Genomic DNA, 20,082 nt, shown 5'->3' on the forward strand with positions numbered 1-20,082 from the left:
TCCCGGAAGCTCCTAGAGTGGACGGCTCCTAGAGTAGACTAGTGCGATTACATCACTTGTGAGTGACATCATTACGCTGGCAACATTGGGGAGGATTTCTCCGCCAGCCTAATGTGGAGAATTGGTACAACTGCATTGTGGAAATAAAATATGCTGGAGAAAGAGATGTGTTTGAAAAATATCTAATCCTTTGCTATAATGGAAAAAATTACAGTACAAAAGAGCAAATATCCATTTTTATTAGATGACACTCATCATATTTTGGAAATAACAAATTATAATACTGATTAATACTGGTTTGGGGATGGAAAGGACTTTCAGGTGACCGAGTAAAGATGTAACTCTCCATTAGAGGGGTACAGGTGACAGCTGGAATTTTCTTCTTACTATATTTATCTTAACACGATCAGTCATGTTTCCTTTTGCTGAAAACTTTATTTTAAAAATAATGTTTAAAAAAGAGAGAGAGAGAGAGAAGGGGTCTGTTTTAATTAATTAAATTAATTAATTAATTAATTCCAAATTCAATAGTGCTTTCCATCTTGTTTTTCGCAGAGAGGTGGGTATCACATCGATAAAGAGTGTGCATCTTCTAAGGGCCCAGAGTTCACCAGGAAAGAGCATCTCCTTTGTACGTAGAAGTTCCCCAAACTCAGCTGGCAGCATCTCCATACCAGAGATTCATACCAGGCTGAGGAACAGATTCTTTTAAGAGTTGCTGTCACAGTCCCAGAGGAAGAGGCTGTGTGAGATAAGCTAGTGGGATGATTCCGTGTAAGGCAGCCTCACGGGAATTGAACTGGATTGGTTGATGGAAATTCCTCAGATTCAAATGTGAGTGTCATTGTTTAGTCAAGAGGTCACCACGTCCATTGTATCTGAGGTCCAGGGCTCGTTAAAGCACTTCCTCGGCTTCTGCCCTGCTGCATTCCTCCTCTTCCTCCAGGGGGCGCATGTGAGCATCATGGAGCCTAAGGTTCTCCTTGAGAGAAATGCCATCCACCCGCTTCTCTTCGCCTTCGTCAGCCGGATCGTGAATCCAGTGGTGCGTGCCGTCTTGTTCAGAGTTGCTGCTGACATATCCAGGCAAATCTGCGTGGGTGTCATACTGCTGGGCAAAATTTTTGCACACCCTGTTGGAGATCAAGACCATGCGGGAACTGGCCACCATGTGAGACTGGCTGCTGGTGCTGTGGGTCATGTTGGTGAGGACGGAGCCGTAGCGGTAACTCCCACAGGGGGCTGTCCTTTTCCAGTCAATGGGTGGGTTCCATCTGGCCCATATTTTCTTGATCTCAGTCTGCACCTAGGGAAACAGAAGCAAATAAAATGGCCAGACTGAAATGCTAGGCAGGGGACTTAGATTCAACAAACTCAAATCTAAGATATCTATACTGAGATATCTATCTGTGCCCACCCCGCCCCTTTTGGTTACTTTAGAGGAAGGGGGCTTAGGCCAGGAATCAGAAGGAGTGATCAGGGCCGGCTCGCCCACTAGGCAAGCTAGGTGGTTGCCTAGGGCACTGGGAGACAGGGGTGGCAAATTGGGCTCTCCCCCGCTCTGGTGCCCCAAGCAAGCTTTTAGTTTGCCTTCCTTCCCCCCTCCGCTGCTACTGCCACAGCCGCCGCTAAAACGCACAGGCATGGGTTACAAAGTCGGCAGGGCTTAATTTCCGTCACGCTGAGTGGCAGAAGGGGGTGAGTGGGCAAGCAGAGCGCCACAGCGGTGGCAGGGGGGGCGAGTGGAGTGCCATGGCGGGGGCAAGCAGAATGCGGCGGTGGCAGGGGAGTGGATGAGCAGAGCACCGCGGGGGGGGGGGGGAGGCAAGTGGAGCATTGTGGGGAGCGTTGGAGGGGCACCTGCCTAGGGCACTATTCACCCTAGAGCTGCTCCTGGGAGTGATTACGATATCTACTCTTCCATCTGAGTTTTCACTAACCACTTACCCCCAACCTGAAATCAGGCGGCCTTCGGAAAGGCTGGTCGTTGCTGAAATCCATCCAGCGCCCACCACGTCTATGGACAATTCCATCAATCCTAAGGATAATTTCATCTGGCCAAGCCTCTGTGAACTTAGCAAAAATATTTCTAGGGGCCTCGAAAACGAAGGTATGATTTTGTTTCTCCCTGCTTGCCAAACCAATTTTCCCAAGATGACTGACTGAGATCCTCTTCATTATCTTCAATTCCAAATACTTCTCCATTATCGGATATTAAGACCATCTCGTGCAACGTGGCTGGTTGGTGGAATAAATCCAAAGACGCAGAATTTATCAGTTACCTTAAGAACTTTGATGTCACCTTACTCCAAGAGACTTGGTCCCAAAGTCTGATTCATCTTGAAGGTTATAAGTCCTATTCGCTCCCAGCCTTTAGAACCAACTCAAGAGGCCGTTTTCAAATGGGTTTGTCTATATTTGTCTCTTCTTCATAATTCTGTAGGCATCCCCCTACAGGCTGGAAGCGTTATGGAACAAGCTATCAAGCTTGTTTATGGGAATCTTTCTATGATTTTGGTAAACATATATATCCCTCCTGCCCTAGATAAATCGGCCCTTTTACATCATTGGGAACATTTGAATGTAATTGTGAGTGAATTGGAAACCAAATTTCCCTCCCCTGAAATAATAATAGCAGGACATGTTAATGCAAGAGTAGGCAATGATGATAAAATCTTTTTTAAAGCCCTTAATCTCAATCTAGATGATACCTTACCACCTTTTTTTCCCCTATAGGAGGCAATCTAAAGATAGCTATTCAAATTTGGCAGGCATTTGCTTTGCCAAATTTTGTATCCAATACAATAGGGTTTGGCTAAATGGCTTGGAAAGGTTTTCTCATTCGGGGGATTTTACATTCATTTCTAAGAAAGGTTGCAGTATAATTGATTATATTACTGTCCCTTTCTCACTAGAATTTTATATAAAAGATTTCTGTATAGGTGATCTCATTATCAGCGATCACCTTCCACTTATTTTGACCCTTCATACAGAGTCTTCCCCAGACTTTTCCCTTAATCTCTCTATACACTTGATGGAGTCTACGTCCTTACCAAAAATCTGCTGGAATAGTCAGACTAAACAAGCAGCTCAGTTACTTTTAAATTCTCATTCCCTTTTGAATCTTAGAAGGGTTTTAACCACTGCAATGAATTCTTCAGTGCTAACAACAGCCTATGATTCTCTAGTATCTAACATTCTTAGTTCACTAAATTTTAAACCTAAAAATGTAAAAAAGGAAAGAAACATAAAATCTCTGCAGCCCTGGTTTGATAAAGAATGTAGAGCCGTTAAAACTCTATTGCGCAACACCTACAGATGTTACCGTGACTCTGGGGCTTTATCTTTACCATCAGAGTACTTTGATCTTAAAAGTCAGCTGGCCCAGGTTATTATAAACAAAAAGAATGATTATGCTAAACTTCAATGGGAGGAGCTATACCAGGCCATAATCTTAAAGAACTCTAAAAAATTCTGGTCTATTGTATCAGGTGCCCATAAAGCTGATGCCCCTTCTATGTCTGCTATTTCTCCCAATGTCTGGTACCAATATTTCTTCTCTATGTTCTCCCAAAGTAAACTATACACTTCTAGGACTTCCGAATCTTCTCAGGTAGATCTTCTGGAGTGGTCCTCTGTGACTTCTGATGAAGTTAAAGATCTAATTTTGCAATTGAAATCAGGTAAAGCTGCAGTACCAGATGTTATTCCCTCTGAAATCCTAAAGTTAGATCCAGATTGGTGGGCTACTCCGCTTGCATCTCTCTTTACTAGTATTGACAGAACAGGCATAATTCCTAAAGCCTGGCTTAATTCAATAGTGGTTCCAATTTATAAAAAAGGAGATCTCGCCATTCCAAATAATTACAGTCCGATTAGTCTCCTATCTACCATGGGTAAATTATATTCTAAGTATCTGCTGAGGAAACTTGAACAATGGATGACACGAGAAAAAAATCCTTGGTCCGGAACAACTGGGTTTTTGTAAAGGCAAAACTACTCTCGATCATTGTAATACTTTGTCCCATCTAATTTCCAAATACATTATTGGGAAAAAGATGAAATTGTATGTAGCCTTTTTAGACTTAAAGGGGGCATTTGATTCAATTGATAGAGACCTGCTTTGGGCCAAATTGGAACAAACAAGTATTGATAAAAGACTCCTTATGCTCATTAAAAAATTATATACTTTCAACTTTTGTCAAGTCAAATGCTCTTTATCAGGCAATCTTACGTCAAAAATCCCATTAAGAAAGGGGGTTAAACAAGGTTGTGTGTTAGCCCCCTTTTTGTTTAACCTCTTTCTTAATGATCTTGCTCTTTTTTTGTCAGATACTGACCATCATAGTCCAAAACTTGGTGCCAGACACGTTCCCTTACTGTTATATGCGGACGATACAGTCTTACTATCTTGCTCCAGAATTGGATTAAAAAGTTTGCTTGTTCACTGTATCACCTTCTTTAACAACAATAAGCTCCTATTGAACTATGACAAATCTAAAATTATTGTATTTTCCAAATCTTGGAAACCAACTAAATGGTCAATAGGTGGCAAAGAGATAGAACAAGTAAAATACTACAAATACCTAGGAACTCATTTCCAATATAACACACTTTGGACTAATCACCGTAACTGTATAATTAAGTCAGTCAATGTTAACGTTGCTGCTATCCAGCACTTCTTTTACAGCAGAGGCAATCAGTTTATCCCAGCCGCGCTAAAAATCTTTAAGGCTAAAGTGATACCGCAGCTTTTATATGGGGTCCCAGTGTGGATCACAGCCTTGGATAACAACATTGAAGGTGCCCAATCAAAATTCCTACGGAAAATCCTGGGATTCCCAAAATGCATACCATATGCAGTTTTATGTTTAGAAACAGGGACGAATCTTGTGGAAACACAAGCATGGCTAATGTCACTTAAATATTGGTTACGGCTACATTTCCACTCTGACTCGGATAGCCTTTTATATCAACTGCTCTCAGAATCTAATATGTCAAATTGGCTAGTATTTATTGAGAGGAAAATTAAATCTATGGGCATTGATTTAGATTCACTTCTTATGCTATCCCTAAAAGATGCATTTTTGAAACTTAAGCTCAGAATTTTAGATATTGAAATGCAAACATTATATAGCCTGGCCAACAAGTCTTGCTCCCCGCTGAATTTCAAACTTCCTCTCTCAGTAGGGAAATTAGCTTCATATTTCTCCTCTCTGCAAGCTCCACAGCAACGGCATGCGTTCTCGTTAACGAGATGTAATGCATTACCATCTGCTATCTTATTTGGTAGATTTAACAGGATTGAGTACTCTATTAGACATTGTCTTTGTATCCCAAGTGTATCGAATCTATTTCCCATGTATTATTGAACTGTCCCCTTTATGATGATATTTGTTGTATATACCTGAAAGATACTTTAGCAGATATGTTGGGCTGTGCTGATTCAGGCAAAGTCCACAAACTTTTAAATGACACTTGCTCTGAGGTAACTTTAACGGTTGCTAGATTTCTTCAACAGGCCATGGAAATACGACAGAGAATGGTCCTGGAATGACCTCATTTTATTTGTTTTAATTATTTTATTTGGCTAAACTTGACTCATGTATATTTTACTTACTTTATATATATTAGCTCCCTACGTACTCCATTATCTAGGATTTTATATTATTTATATTGCTATTTTACTGCTAAATCTGTTTTATGCCAATAAAGGCTTGCTGCTGCTGCTGCCATAAGAACATAAGAGAAGTCATGTTGGATCAGGCCAATAGCCCATCCAGTCTGACACTCTGTGTCACAGAAAAACATAAGAGAAGCCATGTTGGATCAAGCCAATGGCCTATCCAGTCCAACACTCTGTGTCACAGAAGAACATAAGAGAAGCCATGTTGGATCAGGCCAATGGCCCATCCAGTCCAACATTCTAGGTCACACTGTGGTCAAAGCCCAGGGGCCATCAGGAGGTCCAGCAGAGGGGCCAGAACTTCAAAAGCCCTCTCAATTTTGCCCCCCCAGCACCAAGAATATAGGGCATCACTGCCCCAGACATAAGAATATAACAGAAGGCATGTTGGATCAGGCCAGTGGCCCATCCAGTCCAACACTCTGTGTCACACAGTGGCCAAAACCCAAGCACTATCAGGAGGTCCACCAGTGGGATCCTCCCACTGTTGCCCATCCAATCCCCATGAATAGAGCATAAAGGAAGTTCAAGTGTAGAGGAGAAGAGGGTTATTCAAAATATATACTGGGAAGGGGCAGAAGAGAATAACACTCTGTGTCCAGTCCAACACTCTGTGTCACAGAAGAACATAAGAGAAGCCATGTTGGATCAGGCCAATGGCCCATCCAGTCCAACATTCTAGGTCACACTGTGGTCAAAGCCCAGGGGCCATCAGGAGGTCCAGCAGAGGGGCCAGAACTTCAAAAGCCCTCTCAATTTTGCCCCCCCAGCACCAAGAATATAGGGCATCACTGCCCCAGACATAAGAATATAACAGAAGGCATGTTGGATCAGGCCAGTGGCCCATCCAGTCCAACACTCTGTGTCACACAGTGGCCAAAACCCAAGCACTATCAGGAGGTCCACCAGTGGGATTCTCCCACTGTTGCCCATCCAATCCCCATGAATAGAGCATAAAGGAAGTTCAAGTGTAGAGGAGAAGAGGGTTATTCAAAATATATACTGGGAAGGGGCAGAAGAGAATAAAACAAACGCCATGATGGCACCTGCCACTGAAACAGTAGTAATTTATTCTGCCTAGCTGACCAGATCTTCAGCTGTAGAAATCAGAAGCCCTGCTGAGCAAGAGCCCTACCTGGCCCAACCCATTTTCTAAAAACTCTTAGTGGGCACCATGAATGGGCAACACGTTGGAAACCCCCTGGGATAAAGGCAGGGGTGGAATTCTTCCAGGAGCTCCTTTGCATATTAGGCCACTCACCCCTGATGTAGCCAATCCTCCAAGAGCTTACAAGGCTCTTTTTTGTAAGCCTTTGGAGGATTGGCTACATCAGGGGGTGTGGCCTAATATGCAAAGGAGCTCCTGCTAGAATCTCACCCCTGGTGGTTACTCCCGATTTACAGATGGAGGACTGGACAGAAATGTACTGGATGACCTTGGGCAAGTAGAACTCAGTGTCTGAGCTTGATTCCTTACCTCTCCATTGCAATAGCAGTAGATGATGGAAACAAAAAAACCCTGCAAAAGAGTTATAAAAAACAGGAGTGAGAGGTTTGTCAATATAGTTTCATCTTGAAGCATGAACTTCATACTGCATTCTAATATCCGTGAAACAAAATGGCAGCCATCCATTAACCAGTTGACACAGAACAGGAGATGAGGAACTATGCCAGCACTGCATGTCCCACTAGCCTTACGCTGCTCTAATGCTCCTCTTCTCTGCGGGGGTTCTGTCGGATTTCACACTATCTGCCCTAGGGGTGCAACTAGCTTCGCCTTTTTCGTGTGGCAAACAGAAACCTCTCAAAACCAGTTTCTGTTTGCTGCGTGAAAAAGCTGAAGCTAGTTGCAGCCCCGGGGTAGATAGTGTGAAATCCGACAGAACCCCCGCAGAGAAGAGGAGCGTGAGAGCGGCGTAAAGCTAGTGGGAAATCATTTTTTGGCCACGGTGCGATTTTTGGCCACTGTCTGACACAGAGTGTTGGACTAGATGGGCCATTGGCCTGATCCAACATGGCTTCTCTTATGTTCAGTCAGTGTTTCCCATCCTATGGGTCCTCCAGACCCAAAGGTGGGTCAGAAATAATTCTAAAGTGGATCGCAGGCTCCCCACCCAGTTTTAATTATTTGGGCTTCCCCTATCCAGATTCAGAGCCCTGTGGCGCAGAGTGTTAAAGCTGCAGTACTGCAGTCCTAAGCTCTGCTCACGACCTGAGTTCTATCCCAGCGGAAGCTGGGTTCAGGCAGCTGGCTCAAGGCTGACTCAGCCTTCCATCCTTCCGAGGTCGGTCAAATGAGTCCCCAGCTTGCTGGGGGGAAAGCGTAGATGACTGGGGAAGGCAATGGCAAACCACCCCATAGAAAGTCTGCCGTGAAAACGTTGTGATGCTACATCACCCCAGAGTCAGAAACGACTGGTGCTTCCACAGGGGACCTTTCCTTTTCCTTTCCGTCCAGATTTGCCCTCCAGATTTGAGGGAGGAGACTGGGACAGCACTCCTACTGCAGGTTGAGGATTCCTTTCATGTAGGAAAAGAACTAAATGCCAAAGAAGAAGAGGAGGAGGGGGAGTCTGAGTAGTTTTCAATCTACTTCCCTTCCTCTCCCCACAAAATGCATCTTGTGAGGTAGGTGGGACTGAGAGAGCTCTGAGAGAACTGCTCTTGAGAGGAACAGCTCCGAGAGAACTTGTGACTGACCCAAGGTCACCCAGCTGGCTGCATGTCGAGGAGCAGTGGGGATTCAAGCGTGTGGCTTGAGAGAGCCAGTCTGATGTAGTGGTAAAGTGCACGGACTCATTATCATCATCATAGTTTATTACAGTCTCACAACCAGAATACAGTACAAACATCATATGAAAAAATAAAAACAGACATAGTATACTAAAACAGAGATCAAAATTTAAGAACTTTCAAAATGCAATTCCCGCAGTCTAAGAATTAATGCACAAAACTCAGCAACTGAATGCGTAATCTCTGAATTCTTATCTGATAGGAACCAATTAAGCCTTGCTTTGTTTGTATTAATATAAGCAGGTGCCCTATCGACTAATGGGAGTAATAATTCTAAAACGAGCCTCCCTATAATATGGGCAACTGAAAAACATATGCTCTACAGATTCAACCTTGCTCAGAGGGCATTAGCATAGCCTTTCAGAATCGGAGATTTTATTGTACCTGCCTTGCATAACTGCAGATGGAAGGGCAGAACATCTAGCTAGAGCAAATGCCCTTCTAAAATTTCTTCCTTCCAATGAAGTCAGATATGATGCTGGCGCAATAGTGCTTTTGATATTTAACAACACCCCAAGTTTGGATGCACAAGATATATCAGACTGTTGCTCTATGTTCTCAGTTCTATGTTTAATTAGCCCTTTAGCTTGTTCAAGATAAGAGTAACTGAGGTGAAGAGCCAATTCTGTGAATATGGCTGTAGACTGCCTTGAGCCAACTGGATTGGAAATCATCCTGGAAAATCAAAGGAAACAGGCCTTGTGGGTTAAAATGACCTTTCAGCCACATATAGATGGATAGAATGCAAACCCTAGCTTCAAACCTGAGATTACCAGATTCCAGTCGTATCCAAGCATTGGATACACAGTTTGGAACTTGCAGAACAGCTCTTAGAAATTTGGACTGAACTATTTCTTGTGGGGGTGGACGGACTCTAATCTGAGAGAAACGGGTTTGATTCCCCACTCCTCCACTTGCACCTGCTGGAATGGCCTTGGGTCAGCCAGAGCTCTCGCAGGAGTTGTCCTTGAAAGGGCAGCTGCTGTAAGAGTTCTCTGAGCCCCACCCACCTCTCAGGGTGTCTGTTGTGGGGAGAGAGAAGGAGATTGTAAGCCACTCTGAGACTCTGAGTGAAGGGTGGGGTATAAATCCAGTCTCCTCCTCCTCCGCTTCTCCAGATTAGAGTCCACCACTTTTAACCACTACACCGAACCGGCTGGTGCTGCCACAAAGCTCTTGCTTTGCATCCCAAAATGACCTAGGAGAATGGAAGAGGCCTAGAAAGAAGCCACATTCTTGAAATACTTAAGGTTGTCTGGCCTCCCATGGCCACTGGTAGGGGATGGGGTGTAGGGTTGTGGGATCCAGGTTGGGAAACTCCTGGAGATTTTGGGATGGAGTCTGGGGAGGACAGGGACTTCAGTGGGGTGCAGTGCCAGAGAGACAACCCCCCCCCCCCTCCAAAGCATCCCTTTCCTCCAGGAGAACAGGTCTCTGTACTCTGGAGATGAGCTGTAATTCCAGGGGATCCCCAGGTCCTACTTGGAGGCTGGCCTCCCTTAAAATAGATGCTTTTGAGCTGTGGTGCTGGAGAAGACTCTTGAGAGTCCCTTGGACTGCAAGAAGGTCCAATCAGTCAGTCCTAAGGGAAACCAATCCAGCCTGTTCCCTGGAAGGTCAGATGCTGAAGCTGAAGCTCAAATCCTTTGGCTGCCCAATGAGAAGGGAGCACTCACTGGAGAAGAACCCTGATGCTGGGAAAGACAGAAGGCAAAAGAAGAAGGGGATGGCAAAAGATGAGATGGCTGGACAGCGTTACTAATGTAACTAACACGAATTTGAGTGGACTTCGGAGGATGGTGGAAGACAGGAGGGCCTGGTGTGACTTTGTCCATGGGGTCGCAAAGAGTCGGATTCGACTGTGCGACTGAACAACTCCCTTAAAATCAGGGCTCTTTTTGTAGCAGGAGCTCCTTTGCATATTAGGCCACACCCCCTGGTGTAGCCAATCCTCCAAGAGCTTATACGGCTCATTAGAGGGCCTACTGTAAGCTCTTGGAGGATTGGCTACATCAGGAGGTGTGTGGCCTAATATGCAAAGGAGCTCCTGCTACAAAAAGAGCCCTGCTTAAAATAATACTGATTTGGAGGTTCCTGTTTTCCACTTTGCTTCTGCGGAAGGACAGGGCATCTGGGCTTTATAATCGAATGCAAATGTTCAGCATTCATTACGGGAAGCACAGCGGAGAGTGGGCAAGTAATAACCAGCGCCGCAGCGCATTTGAGTTCCGCCCGTCAAAATTTAATGCCGCTCTTAGCATACCAAAACTCCACATCTGCTTCTCGCCAACCTCGACTGCATACAAATGCAACATTATGGGATGCTGCGGCTACTCCGGGAAGCGGCTTCTTTTGGCCAGGAAAAACAGTTTTCTCCACAACGTTGAGCTCGCTGCAAATCAGGTGTGCTGGAAGCCAGCCGCCGCACACCTTAGGGAGGTTATAAACTTTTTCCTCCACCTCCGGGAAATAGCTTTACAGCTTCATTCATTTTAAAAAGACAACGAAGAGATGCTATAGATGGAGAAATGTAAAAACTTTTAAAATAGTAGATAGGTCCACCTGAAGTATGGGGTGGGGTGGTGGTGTTGAATTAGCCTGGAATGGCTGGCATGTCATCAGAATCTAAGAACATCAGAAGAGCCTTGCTGGCTCTGACCAGTGGTCCATCTAGTCCAGCCTCCTGTCTCACATAGCGGCCAACCAGTTCCTCTGGAGGGCCATCAACAGGGCATAGAGGCCGAAGCCTTCATAAGGACAGCAGAAGAGCCCTGCTGGATCAGACCAGTGGTCCATCTAGTCCAGCATTCTGTCTTACAAAGTGGCCAACCAGTTCCTCTGAAGGGCCAACAACAGGGCATAAAAGGCTGGGCCTTCATAAGAACATCAGAAGGGCCCTGCTGGATCAGACCAGTGAAGGTCCATCTAGTCCAGCATCCTGTCTCACAAAGTGGCCAACCAGTTGAAGGGCCAACAACAGGGCAGAGAGGCCGAGGCCTTCCTAAGAACATCAGAAATGCCTTGCTGAATCAGACCAGTGGTCCATCTAGTCCAGTATCCTGTCTCTCACACACTGGCCAACCAGTTCCTCTGGAGGGTTAACCATTGGGCACAGAGGCTGACACCTTCCTAAGAACATCAGAAGAGCCCTGCTGGATCAGACCAGTGGTCCATTTAGTCCAGCATGCTGTCTCACACAGTGTCTCACATCCTGTCTCAACCAATTTCTCTGAAGGGCCAACAACAGGGCATAAAAGGCTGGGCCTTCATAAGAACATCAGAAGAGCCTTGCTGGATCAGACCAGTGGTCCATCTAGTCCAGCATCTTTTCTCACGAAGTGGTCAACCAGTTCCTCTGGAGAGCCAACAACAGAGCATAAAGGCTGAGGCCTTCCTAAGAACATCAGAAGAGGCCTGCTGGATCAGACCAGTGGTCCATTTAGTCCAGCATCCTGTCTCTCACACAGTGGCCAACCAGTTCCTCTGGAGGGCTAACCATTGGGCACAGAGGCTGATGCCTTCCTAAGAACATCAGAAGAGCCCTGCTGGATCAGACCAGTGGTCCATCTAGTCCAGCATCCTGTCTCACACAGTGGCCAGCCAGTTTCTCTGGTGGGCCAACAACAGGGCACAGAGGCTGAGGCCATCCCCTGCTGTTGCCTCTTGGCTCTATGATTCAGAGAATTAGTGCTTCTGAATATGGAGGTTCCCTTCAACCACCTTGGCTAGTAGCCATTGATGGAGTTCTTCTCCATGAATCTCTCTAATCCCCTTTTAAAGCTACTGTATCTATGCCTGCAGTCATCACTACATCCTCTGGTAACTGATTCCACATTTCAATTACTCTCTGCATAAAGAAGCATTTCCTTTTGTCCCTCCTGAATCTACTGCCCATCATCAGACACCCTTGAGTTCTAGTATTTTGGGAAAGGAGAAAATTGGTCAGATCTTGGTCAGCTCTCTCCACCCCATGCATAATTTTACGAAGTTCTGTCATGTCCTCCAGCCAACTCTTTTTAAAACTTAAACGTCCCAGATTCATCAGCCTTTCCTGTCTTATACATAACAATAGGGGTGGAATTCTAGCAGGAACTCCTTTGCATATTGGGCCACACCCCCTGATGTAGCCAATCCTCCAAGAGCTTACAAGGCTATTTTTTGTAAGCTCTTGGAGGATTGGCTACATTAGGGGTACGTGGCCTAATATGCAAAGGAGCGCCTGCTAGAATTCCACCACTGCACAACAAAACTGGAAAGCAGCTACGCTCAAAGAAACCTCATAGCAAATGAATGTACTTTGTATACATCTCTCCACTTGGTTGCCAGCTCCAGGTTGGGAAATATCTGTAGATTTTGGGAGTGGAGCCTGTGCAGGGTGGGGTTTGGAGAGGGGAGGGACTTTAGCATGATATATTGCCATAGAGACCACCTTCCAAGGTGACCACTTTCTCCAGGTGAACTGATCTCTGTTGTCTGGAGATTAGTTGTTATAGGAGATCTCCAGCCACCGCCTGGACGATGGCAACCATGTTTGCAGCAGTCTCCCAGCGTGGATTCAAGCATGCAGTCCTTTGATACCAGAGATCCCCTTTTGCACCGCAAATCCATGGAATAAAAGATTTGCTGCTGCAGTCAATTGCCAATTAGCGTCTGCTACTCTTTTCATGTCACAAAAGCCTTTTTAAAGGCATCACAAGACGGATGTTGTTTTGGCTGCTGCCATGGCTACCCCTCTGGCATGACCGTCTGTCAGCCCCAATAATTAGCTGGCTCAGGTAGGGTTGCCAACCTCCAGGTGAGCAGGCACAGAGCACCATGTGTACCAGCTCTGAAAGAACTTGGTTCCAAGAACTGATCCTTGGAAGGATAAGAGTGAAGCGTTGTATGAGAGTGGCAGAAAATGGTATTGAATGAACAAGCTACGGCTTAGGCAAAGCTTGCAGCAAAACAGGACAGTAGACTGCTTTCGCCTGTCGCTTTGCTTCTGCGTGGATGCTGTTTTGTGTTGAAGTGGTTCCGCATACAGTCATCCTCTATGACGTTGTGATGTAAATTATGGACTGAATTTCCACGCTTATTTGTTGATGTGAGTCACATTTATTAAAAGAATCGAGACACTCAAGACACTTCACAAGTGGGATTTTTATTGAGTTGTATACCTTTAAATATTACCTGCGCACCAGGAGCCTGGTACACACAGTGCTTTGTGCTTGTTCTCCAGCTGCACATCCTGTGCAACTCTTTTTTTGGTTGCCTAACCTCCAGGCAAGGGCTGGAGATTTCCTGGGATTACAACGAGGGACCTCAACAGCTGCATTTGCCCCTGTCCTCTCTGGATCTCTGAGAGGGCATGTAGCTACCTGCCGAAGTCCAGGGATAAATCACCAAACAGCATGGCTCAAGAAAAAGCATCGCGATCCACTCACCTGGAAGGAGTTGAAGAAGAGTTCACAGTGCATTCGGATCTCCCAGCCTAACCCAGTGAAGTTGTGAGGGAGGCACACAAAGACAATGTAATGTACTCCAAAGACAAGGACCAACACCAAGGTAGATTTCGCTAGTTTTCTAAAAAAAAAAGCATACTCACCATTAGCATTTATTAGCATTAGCATTTTACCGTGGCTTTTATTCCAACTAGAGACTTTATAGCAGACTCAGGTACAGAAGTGACCCAGGTAGTGGTCCTGCAGTTGGGAGACTTCGCACTCAAAGCCTCCTCAGACTGAATCGGAACACTGGTCCATCTAGGTCAATATTTCATATTTATTTATTTACTATTTATAGCCAGCCTTTCTCCCGGGGATTCTTGGCAAGTAAGTCAATAAATCAACAGGATGGTAAATCTAAGAGCATAAGAATATTAGGCCGATGGTCCATCTAGTCCAGCATCCTGTCTCACACAGAGGCCAACCAGTTCCTCTGGAAGTCCAACAACAGGGGAGGCCTTCCTAAGAACATCAGAAGGGCCCTGCTGGATCAGACCAGTGGTCCATCAAGTCCAGCATCCTGTCTCACACAGAGGCCAACCAGTTCCTCTGGAAGTCCAACAACTGGGCATAGAGGCTGAGGCCTTCCTAAGAACATCAGAAGAGCCCCGCTGGATCAGACCAGTGGTCCATTGAGTCCAGCATCCTGTCTCACACCATGGTCAACCAGTTCCTCTGAAGGGCCAACAACAGGGCAGAGAGCTTGAGGCCTTCCTAAGAACATCAGAAGAACCCTCCTGGATCAGACCAGTGGTCCATCAAGTCCAGCATCCTGTCTCACACCATGGCCAACCAGTTCCTCTGGAAGTCCAACAAGAGGGCAAAGAGGCCAAGGCCTTCATAATAATAGAAGGGGAGCCCTGCTGGATCAGATCAGTGGTCTATCGAGTCCAGCATCCTGTCTCACACCATGGTCAATCAGTTCCTTTGGAAGTCCAACAAGAGGGCAGGGAGGCCAAGGCCTTCATAACAATAGAAGGGGAGCCCTGCTGGATCAGACCAGTGTCCATCTAGTCCAGCATTCCCTCTCACACCATGATCAACCAGTTCCTCTGGAAGTCCAACAAAAGGGCAGAGAGGCCAAGGCCTTCATAATAACAGAAGGGGAGCCCTGCTGGATCACACCAGCATCCTGTCTCACACCATGGTCAACCAGTCTCTCTGGAGGGTCAACAACAGGGCAGAGAGGTTGAGGCCTTCCTAAAAACATCAGAAGAGCCCTGCTGGATAAGACCAGTAGTCCATCTAGTCCAGCATTCCCTCTCACACCATGGTCAACCAGTTCCTCTGGAAGTCCAACAACAGGGCATAGAGGCCAAGGCCTTCATAATAACAGAAGGGGAGCCCTGCTGGATCAGACCAGTGGTCCTCCTAGTCCAACATCTTGTCTCACACAGTGGCCAATCAGTTTCTCTGAAGGGCCAACAACAGGGCAGAGAGGCTGAATGTGGAGGCTCTCCTCAATCGCCACGGATAGACGTATTCTCCATATCTAGGGTTGCCAACCTCGAGTTGGGGGCAAGAGATCCCCCCATTTGGAGACCCTCCCCCTGATTCAGGGTTATCAGAAAGTTGTGGGGGGGAAATATCTGCCTGACACTCCATTATTCCCTATGGAGACAGATTTCCATAGGTTATAATGGAGAATCGGTCCATTGGTATCTGGGACTTGGGGGGCTGTTTTTTGAGGTAGAGGCACCACATTTTCAGCATAGCACCTAGTTCCTCTCCTCAGCCCCCCCCCCCCCCAGTTTCAAAAAAATTGGACCACACGGTTCTATGGACTCCAAAACAAGGTGCCTCTACCCTCCATTATTTCCAGTGGAAGGAAGTCATTTAAAAGGAATGCAGTCCCATTAAATGTGATGGCCAAAAATCTCTTCGAAGTTCAATCCTGCTTGTCATAACCTTGTTCCTGGCTCCACCCCCAAAGTCTCCTGGCTCCACCCCCAAAGTTCCCAGATATTTCCTGAGTCAGACCTGGCAATGCTACTTTTGAAAGCTATTAATTCCTGCGGCCATTGGCACTATATCCTCAAGCAGCAAATTCAGCATTTTAATCACTTTTTGTGTAAATAGTATTTCTTTTTGTCCATCCTGAACCTACTGCCCATCAGTTTCATCGGATGCCCGCATGTTCATTTCTGGGTCACGTAAGCACATTGCATTAATTTCTGGCATTCTTCCCTAATTTTTTTTTCGGGGGAGGGGTAATTCTTCCTTGCTGGCCAACTGGCTGGTGATGGAGAGGTGCAGCATGAAACTGTGAGACCCTGACCCCCCCACCCCCGGGAGAAGGAGGTCTAGTATCCTGTCTCATAAAAACATAAGAGAAGCCATGTTGGGTCAGGCCAATGGCCCATCCAGTCCAACACTCTGTGTCACATAAGAACATAAGAGAAACCATGGTGAATCAGGCCAATGGCCCATCCAGTCCAACACTCTGTGTCACATAAGAACACAAGAGAAGCCATGTTGGGTCAGGCCAATGGCCCATCCAGTCCAGCACTCTGTGTCACATAAGAACATAATGAAGCCATGTTGGATCAGGCCAATGGCCCATTCGGTCCAACACTCTGTGTCACACAGTGGTCAAAAACCCCAGATGTCATCAGGAGGTCCATCAGTGGGGCCAGGACACTAGAAGCCCTCACCCTGTTGCCCCTCCGAAGCATCAAGAATACAGAGCATCACTTGCCCCAGACAGAGAGTTCCAACAATACGCTGTGGCTAATAGCCACTGATGGACCTTTGCTCCATATGCTTATCCAATCCCCTCTTGAAGCTGTCTATGCTTGTAGCCACCGCCACCTCCTGTGGCAGTGAATTACATGCGTTAATCACCCTTTGGGTGAAGAAATACTTCCTTTTATCTGTTCTAACTTGACTGCTCAATATTTTCATTGAGTTCTTGTATTGTGAGAAAGGCAGGAAAGTCCTTCTTTCCCCACCTTCTCTATTCCATGCAGAATCTTGTTAACGTCGATCATGTCACCCCTCAGTCAGTATTTCTCCAAGCTAAAGAGCCCCAAGCATTTTAACCTTTCTTCACAGGGAAAGTGTTCAAACCCTTTAATCATTCTATTGCCCTTTTCTGGACTTTTTCCAATGCTTAATATCTTTTTGGAGGTGCGGTGACCAGAATTGTACACAGTACTTCAAATGAGGCCACAACAAAGACCAAGTGACAAAGACCACCGGGAGGAAATGGCCACTTTGTAAGGTGGACTCTATGGCGTTATACCTCCCTGAGGTTCTTCCCCTCCCCAGGCTCTGCCCCCAAATCTCCAGGTGTTTCCCAACCTAGAGCGGGCAGCCCTACATGGGAGCCTTAATCACATTAGCAGGTATGGTGAACCTACAGGCCCTTTGAGGGTGCGAGAAAATTAGGAGTGGAAACGAGTTAATCAAAAGCTGCAGCAAGCCAGCAGCGAAGGGAAATTGCTTTTGATTCCCTCCTTCTTTCATCTCAGGATGATTGATTCTGTAAAATAATGGGAGACGGCTGTGTCGAGGGAACTGAAATTGGGAACACTTTGTATATACACAACATCAATCTTTCTCAAGATTTATTATTTATTATTATCTATTACATTTGACTTATATCCCGCCCTCTCCGCAAGCGGACTCAGGGCGGCTCACAGTATCATATCTACACAGTTAAACCAATAAAATATATAAAACCATAATTTACATTTTCCAGTCTAAAAACATATTACAATTTTTTAAAACCATTATGTAGTGCTGAATCCATACATTATAAGCGGCATTAAAAATTCCAAGCAGTGATCACCGGCATTCTGTGTGATGTCCGGTGGCAGCCGTCTTTTCGTCAAGCATCGAAGGCCTGCTTGAACAACTCGGTCTTACAGGCCCTGCGGAACGCAGACAGATCCCGCAGGGCCCGTATGGCTTCTGGAAGGGCGTTCCAAAGCTCTGGTGCTGCCGCCGAAAAAGCCCTAGATCTTGTCACGCATAACCTGGTTTCTTTTGGTCCGGGGGCAGAGAGTAGGTTTTTTGCCCTTGAACACAGTGCTCTCTGGGGGATATATGGAGAAAGGCAGTCCCGTAGATATGCAGGTCCCTGACCGTAAAGGGCTTTAAAGGTCAATACCAACACCTTGAAGCGAACTCGGAACACAACAGGTAGCCAGTGCAGCTCTTTCAGCACTGGCTGAATGTGCTCCCATCGTGGCAGATAACAAGCATTTAAAAAAAAAAAAAGATTTTTTTTTAGATCTGAATAAGTCGAGATTCTTCAGGCATAAGAATAATTATCAAGGTTGGCCTTAAGATGAAGTATTTCTGTCAGGATATTATGGGTATGAGGAAGACACCCCGCCCTCACTTCCAATGGCGAATTTGCTGCTGTTGTTGCGGGGGAGGGGGGAGGGAATTATAAAAGAGTTCCAGTCAGAAGGTGAAGGGAGTAAGTGTCCTTTTGAATGTTCGCTTCATGGATGAAAAATGTCTGAGGCTAACAATTGACATTGCTCTCTGTAAAATATTTGTCTGAAAGATTTCTGCTCTGACTTCCTGGTAAACTGGCAAGTCAATTCACAATATGACAGAATATACAAGTTAGACCTGGGGCCCTGAGTCTACTCTTGGAAGCAGCCATTGTTTCCAGGGGAACTGATGGCTGTAGTCTGGAGACCAGCTGTAATCCCAGGAGAAATCCAGGCTTTGTCTGGAGGTTGGCAACACCAGGTCTACCTTGTTTCAGCTGTAACACAGTCAGGGGCATCGTTTGGTGAAAGTCACATCTTTCCTAGGATGCACATGAATTCCCCCAACAGCCAAATTGTGCCCACAGTGGAACTAGGGTTGTCAAGTCTCTTTTGGAGGTGGAGAATTCCTCACCCCAAGCTCCTATTGCAAACCACCAGTTTGGTGTACTGGTTAAGTGTGCGGGCTCTTGTCTTGTCACCCCTTAAAATGAAGACGAAGATATTGGATTTCTACCCTGCCCTATACTCTGAATCTCAGAGTCTCAGAGTGGCTTACAATCTCCTTTACCTCCCCTCCCCCCATAGACACCCTGTGAGGTGGGTGGAGCTGAGAGAGCTCTCCCAGAAGTTGCCCTTTCAAGGACAACTCTCCAAGAGCAATGGCTGACCCAAGGCCATTACAGCAGGTGCGACTGGAGGACTGAGGAATCAAACCTGGTTCTCCCAGATAAGAGTCCGTACACTTAACCATTATACCAAATGGCTCTCAAGGTCGTTCCAGCAGCTGCAAGTGGAGGAGTGGGGAATCAAACCCCAGTCTCCCAGATAAGGGTCCACACGCTTAACCACTACACCGAACTGGCCCTGGAAGAGTACGCTTCCAACCTTGCCCGTTCAGCTTATGCAACCAGCGCTCTACTCTCCTGCGATATGTGTGTGTCCTCATGAATAGCAGTTTAAGGAACATCTTCAAGGGCTCTCGTGGAAAGGAATGCTGCCTCTTAAGCCTATAATTGCAGAGAAAGCCTTAGCTCGGGTGCAATTAGCTCTTGTTTCACGAGGTTTGGAGGGAGGGCGCAAAGCACGGCTTTTGTGCTTCCTTGCCACTGTGTAATTGCTGAGAAAGGTATTAGTAGGATTAGCAACAGGAAGACTGCAGAATGTCCATATTGCCTCTCTAAAAGACTGCAAAACAGCTTACACAAGGAGGGCTCGGACGGATTAGGAACGCTTAGTGGCCTCCCTCTGGCCCCTGCCTCCCTCTCCAGTGTTGATGAAGGTTTTGTAGGGACAGCTGGGAGAGGGTGGGGTTTAGGAAGAGGAGACACTTCAACAGGCCAGGGTATCGTAGGGTTGCCAGGTCCAAATCAAGAAAGATCTGTTAACTTTGGGGGTGGAGCCAAGAGACTTTGGGGGTGGAGCCAGGAGACATTGAGGTGGAGCCAAGAGCAAGGTTGTGACAAGCATAACTGAACTCCAAAGGAAGTTCTGGCCCTCACGTTTAAAGGGGCTGCACCCCTTTTAAATGCCTTCCCTCCATTGGAAATAGGGAAGGATAAGAGCACGTTCATTTGGGGCTCATGGAATTAGACCCCCTGGTCCAATCCTTTTGAAACTTGGAGGGACTTTTGAGGAGAGGTACTGAATGCTATGCTGCAAATTTGGT

General features: G+C 46.1%; 1 protein-coding gene across 1 annotated transcript in view; it reads right to left on the reverse strand.

The window, feature by feature from the left end:
* Nucleotides 1-415: 415 nt before the first annotated feature.
* Nucleotides 416-20,082, reverse strand: part of PTH2R (parathyroid hormone 2 receptor) — a 103,952-nt gene continuing 84,285 nt past the window's right edge. The window contains exons 12-14 of the mRNA XM_060257050.1: nt 13,906-14,044; nt 7,164-7,205; nt 416-1,306 (exon numbers count right to left, since the gene is read on the reverse strand). Coding sequence (XP_060113033.1) covers nt 896-1,306; nt 7,164-7,205; nt 13,906-14,044 — 592 coding nt within the window. The 3' untranslated portion in view covers nt 416-895. The remainder of the gene's footprint in view (nt 1,307-7,163; nt 7,206-13,905; nt 14,045-20,082) is intronic.

Source organism: Heteronotia binoei, chromosome 16, assembly GCF_032191835.1.
Source record: "Heteronotia binoei isolate CCM8104 ecotype False Entrance Well chromosome 16, APGP_CSIRO_Hbin_v1, whole genome shotgun sequence".
Taxonomy (NCBI): Eukaryota; Metazoa; Chordata; class Lepidosauria; order Squamata; family Gekkonidae; genus Heteronotia; species Heteronotia binoei.